This window comes from Monomorium pharaonis, chromosome 7, assembly GCF_013373865.1.
Source record: "Monomorium pharaonis isolate MP-MQ-018 chromosome 7, ASM1337386v2, whole genome shotgun sequence".
In the NCBI taxonomy this organism is placed as follows: domain Eukaryota; kingdom Metazoa; phylum Arthropoda; class Insecta; order Hymenoptera; family Formicidae; genus Monomorium; species Monomorium pharaonis.
The window spans coordinates 22,870,599-22,876,542 of NC_050473.1; the positions used below are offsets into that span (position 1 = coordinate 22,870,599).

The following is a 5,944-nucleotide window of genomic DNA, read 5'->3' on the forward strand; positions in this document are numbered from 1 at the left end:
CGCGTACGACTGACAAAGATAAAAGCAGTCGACGTTCGAATGCCGACCCATCGCAAAATACTCTCTCACGGCATCCTGCTTGTCGCACGCAATATCGTCAAAGATGAAAATTGAGTTTGGACGCGCTTCATTCGGCGGAATGACGTCACAGTTATTGGAGAACGTAAAATAGTTAATTTCATTCATCGATCTTAACAAATTTTCCAAATACCGATATTTCGGCTGTTGCAAAGATTTCGAGTACACGTACACGTTCTCGAAACGTACACCGTGCGGACATTCCAACAAGTTTATCATAATGTTGGTTTTACCGCAGTTCGATGGGCCACAAATAATCGCGCGTATGGTAGTAGGCAGCATCGCGCCATGCTTGCGCCTCTCTCCGTCATCCCCCATTAGTCGTAACTTGTCATCGTAATTCGTAACGCATATCGCCAACGGCTGTCGCACGAATCTCATGTTTTCGGAATCTGATTATATAGTGGAATCGAACGACCTATTTATAGGCGAGTGAGTGCAGCGTATGCTGTATATGAGTATGTGTGCGTGTGTGTGAATGCAGCGTACGGATAGAGAAAGCATAAAGGAAGAAGATAAGCTCATTACGGCGCGTATCAATGGCCGCGCGAAGAAGGAAGATAAGCTCGTCGCAGCGTGTATCAATGGCTGCGCGGGCGTGACGCTATACCCCGCAATGGTTGGGTGTGATCGCTGTGTTTATCAATAGTCGGGCGTGACACAACTTATCACCGTGCGTACTAATGGGCGATCCTGTTGAAGATGACTGCTAAATTAATATAGAATTAATATTTTTACGTTCATTCACATACTTCTTACATTCATTCACATACTTTTAACGTTCGTTCACGTATTTTCCACGTTCGTTTACGTACTTCTTATGTTTGTTTCACGTTCGTTCACGTACTTTCCACGTTCGTTTACGTACTTCTTATGTTCGTTTCACGTTCGTTCACGTACTTTCCACGTTCGTTCACGTACTTCTTACGTTCGTTCACGTACTTTCCACGTTCGTTTCACATACTTTCCACGTTCGTTTACGTACTTCTTACGTTCGTTCACATACTTCTTATGTTCGTTTCACGTTCGTTCATGTACTTTCCACGTTCGTTTACATACTTCTTACGTTTATTTCACGTTCGTTCACATACTTCACACGTTCGTTCCACATTCGTTCACATACTTCTTACGTTCATTTCACGTTTTAAACATCCTTACGTATATGTATAACCGTTTCATGTTTAACATCTCTCTACATATTTTTTTCTTTATTCAGAACGAAACATGTTGCGATCTGAGGCTATTTATAGGCGTGTAAAATCACGCATCGCTCAGTATCAAACATGTATCTTATACTGTCACACCCCTCCAATATACTCGAATTGAGCGCCGAGCAGTTAGAATTCGTGCCAAAACCTATTTTGCTACGCGTGTGTGGCAACTACATCGAACACGTGTGGGACAGGCTTCCGGAACATATAAGGGCTGATCTAGAGGTTCGAAGCTATCGTCGTTGCTACGAGCATTACAATCAACCGTGGCAGCGGACGCACATCGACGGACCCGTGCCGTTGATCAAAAATTGTGTCGAATGCCGGCTGTCGCAACGGTAAAACGCGGCTGTGGTCAACTGCTGAATCGCGCGATAAACGCTCTTCCTTTCGAATTACATATTCCCGGTTACCAGTTTTGCGGTCCGGGTACTCGGCTGAAAAAGCGATTGGCCAGAGGTGATCAAGGTATAAATCCGCTCGACGCGGCGTGTCGCGAACACGACATTGCGTACTCCCAGAGCAACGAGCTCATCGACAGACACGCGGCGGACAAGATACTCGCGGACAAAGCGCTAAAACGGGTAATCGCGAAAGATTCACCTCTCGGGGAAAGAGCAGCAACTGCTGCTGTCTGGGCAGCCATGAAAGCCAAGACGAAGATTGGTATGGGTATGAAGAAGAATTCAACGAAAAAATCGACGAAAAAAAAACGCATACTTCAGGCTGCAAAACGAGGTGGTGCATTACCGATTTTACCAATATTGGGTGCACTCGGATCCTTGATTGGTGGAGCGGCTGGTGTGGCAAAGGCGGTGAACGACAACAAAGCCGCGCGACGTCAGCTCGAGGAGTTACAGCGTCACAATCGCGCGATGGAAGGTCACGGCTTATATCTCGCCCCATACAAACGCGGGCGAGGACTGTATCTCGCCCCGTACAAACATGGAAAAGGTGTACAGAAGAAAAAAAAACGTCGAAGAAACATTAACACTACCCACAGGTGCGACGACGAACGTGCAATTGACGCAACTAGCAAAACGCGCGCGTATTCCATATTTCAGAGGTGTTTTTATGCGTAACGCGTTACCGACGAGTGGTGCGCGTCTAAACGAGAGTGGTATCATAAATTTGGACGATACGATGGGCCCCGGCACTCACTGGGTGGCGTACGCAAAGAGGGGTAACCACGTCGCGTATTTCGATAGTTTCGGCAATCTTCGACCACCTAGAGAACTAGTACGATACTTTGGGGACGGAGTGACAACGATTGAGTATAATCGAACGTCCTATCAAACGTACGATCAGAGCATTTGTGGACAACTCTGCCTGCAGTTTCTTCAACGCGTGTAAATTTAAAAAGCTAGTACCGCAAAGACTCAGTATTTCACCACCATCATGTCGCTGACGTTTACCCTGAGCGGCAAGAGCAGCGTTCTCGCGGCACACTATTCTCCAGCTATAGATTTGAGCGACCATGATTATGAGCTCGGTCTAACGATTTTTGAAAGCTATAACACGATACCGAACGTGAATGCCTCAAACAATACGTTTTACTTTGACAAGGATAACACGGAGATTACGATTCCCGAGGGATCGTACGAACTGCGAGCTATAAACGAATTTTTGAAACGCACAATTTCACGAAAACGTCCGCAACACGATGGAACTCATTCCGGTGACGTTACGCGTGGGGGCAACGATGATGATAATGATGAGGAGTATCCGATAACGTTTCGCGCCAACTACAATACAATGAGATGTGAGATCAAATGCGCCTACAGTATACATTTTGGTAAACCCAACAACATAGGATCGCTGCTAGGATTCTCACCGAAGCGTGGTGTACTGCTACCGCGAAAATGGCACGAATCGGACGTGTCGATCAACATAATGAACGTGAACATTATTCGCGTGGAATGCAACGTGACCGCGGGCGCGTACAGCAACAATAAGAGTGTACACACGATACATGAGTTTTCACCGAGCGTGCCACCAGGATATAAGATATCGGAAAGGCCCACACAAATCATTTATCTGCCAATCATCGTGCGGTGCATTACGGATCTGACAATACGCGCCGTCGATCAGAACGGACGATTGCTTGATTTTCGAGGAGAAGAAATCACCGTCAGACTGCACGTGCGACGACGGTTGCAACAATAACGCGAACGTGAGATGCTCGTGCTAAACACATCGCAGCGCGCGAAAGATAACGTTATCTCCACACTAGTGCCAACATTCCAACAGTCACCCGATACTCTTGCGACAACGTTTAATAATATTCAATCATCCTGTTGTCCCGAGAAAAAGAAGCTCAACGCGTCAAACGTTAAATTTTTACAATCTCTGAGATTCGCGGTGCGAAACGTCTGATAACGATGACTGACATTCTAAACATCGGAGACGAGCCGATCTTCGATGATCGCATCGTCAAGATCGAGACTCATACGTACAATCCGTTTGCCAACACAACGTTCGGGCACAGCGACGAGATACGAATACCCATACACCAACAGGATCTGTACACATTGCCGTTTGAAAGTTTTCTATACATCGAGGGAAAAGTGACAATAAACAAACCAGCCGAGGGATTTTCGGTGGTACTGGGAAATAATTGTGTCGCGTTCATGTTCGATGAGATTCGATACGAACTCGACGGTGTAGAAATTGATCGCAACAGAAATGTTGGAATAACCAGCACACTGAAAAACTATGCAACTGTGTCGTCAGACAAAAACGTGATTCTGAGGAACGCAGGATGGATTTCGGGTTGGGACGTGAATGGATACTTTAATTATTGCGTACCACTCAACATGTTGTTGGGGTTTTGCGAGGATTACAGACGCGTGGTGATCAACGCTCGTCACGAGTTAATTTTAATACGCGCGCGTAACGATAACAACAGTCTAATGGGAAGTTCGGAGTTGGAACCCACGATTGATATATTCAAAATACAATGGCGCATGCCTCACGTACTGCTGAACGAGATACATAAGTTGTCGATGCTGCGTACTCTGGAGAGCGGACGGTACCTGAGCATGGCTTTTCGTTCGTGGGATCTGTACGAGTTTCCACTATTGCAGCAAACAACTAAGCATTCGTGGGCCATCAAGACCGCTACTCAGCTTGAGAAGCCACGATATGTTATCTTTGCTCTGCAGACGGGTCGAAAGAACATTGTGTCCGAGGATCCAAGCCGATTCGATCATTGCAAATTGACAAACGTGAAACTGTATCTGAACTCGGAATGTTATCCATACGACGATATGAACTTGGATTTCGATAAAAATAAATGGGCGATTCTGTACGACATGTACGCGCGTTTCTGCAAGGGTTATTATGGATACGAGTATCTCGAGCCGAACCTCACCACTTCAACTTTTCTACTTAACGGTCCATTCGTAATCATCGATTGCTCTCGACAAAATGAATCGATCAAGAGCGCAACCGTGGACGTGCGCATAGAATTTGAATGCAAAGAGAATGTGTCGATGAATACCACCGCGTACTGCCTCATCATACACGACCGCGTGGTTCAGTACAACCCGTTGACAAACGTTGTGCGCAAAATCACCTAACAACGTTGTACATTAAAGGAGAGGGAGATAAGACAGTATATAACTCTACGACACATCGAAGTCAATCACAGTATTCTCAACGACAGCTGTCATGCTTGTACCAACGTTCGTAGACCTGCAAGGTTTCATCGTTGGAGGAAAATTTATCGTTAAGGAATTTGCCTCTCTCAAAGATGGATTTGAACTCACCCACTACTTGTTTACACCCACTTATCCATGGGAATACCTTACCAAGGCAGAAAGATGTCAGGTGGCATGGTTGAAAGTGAATCATCATGGAATATCATGGGAGGATGGATTAATTCCACACAGCATGGCTAGGAGTTTGATTACAAAGGCGGTAATGGGTACAACTGCAACCGATGATGAAATTCTCGTGTACGTCAAGGGATGTGAGAAACGAGAATGGTTGCGTGATTTGCTTCTGGACGAGGCGAGACAGGAAGCTTACGTCGAGAATATCGAGACGCATTACGAAGACATAGAACCTCTAAACAAGTTGGACATTATGTACACTTTACGATGTCAGAATCATGTGAACAACTGTGCTTTACAAAATGTATTTAAGCTGTTTAATTGGTGGTCTAAGAATAAAAAATATATATCGTATCCATTTTTACATTCTTTTACCCCCTCATATTTCCCTTTTTCCCCATCTCGTTTTATTTATACAATTTTTAACTTAAAACTATATAGGAAAAAATAATTCGAACAATATCATTTTTATACATTTATTTTGTTATATAAAGCATAACGTACAATATGATTCACAACGTAATTAGCTTACAGTTTACAAGACTGGTTTTCTTTACACATTTTACTTGTCATATAAAGCATCATATACAATATTATCGAAAGCGTAAGCAATTAGCTCACACTCTACGAGACATGTTTTATCATATTTTTCGCGTAATAACTTTGCAGCGTCGCTTTGATTAGTAATATGATTTTGACGCAAAATAGTAATAAACTTCTTATATTTATCGCTCACGCTGTACGTATGTTGATCTAATTGATGACATACATAATCAACACAATCTTCAAGTTCATATAGGAACAGTAAGGTTGACGGCT

The 5,944-nt window shown here is 44.2% G+C and overlaps 1 protein-coding gene across 1 annotated transcript; it reads left to right on the forward strand.

Annotated features, from left to right (window-relative positions):
• The first annotated feature begins 3,670 nt into the window (after window positions 1-3,670).
• Window positions 3,671-4,870, forward strand: LOC118646680. Its single transcript, XM_036290131.1, has one exon. The coding sequence runs from the start codon at window positions 3,671-3,673 to the stop codon at window positions 4,868-4,870; it is 1,200 nt and encodes a 399-aa protein (XP_036146024.1).
• Window positions 4,871-5,944: the final 1,074 nt, after the last annotated feature.

Bases quoted from the DNA above. Each gene is read 5' to 3' on its own strand.
- LOC118646680 (XM_036290131.1), top strand. From the start codon at position 3,671: ATGACTGACATTCTAAACATCGGAGACGAGCCGATCTTCGATGATCGC.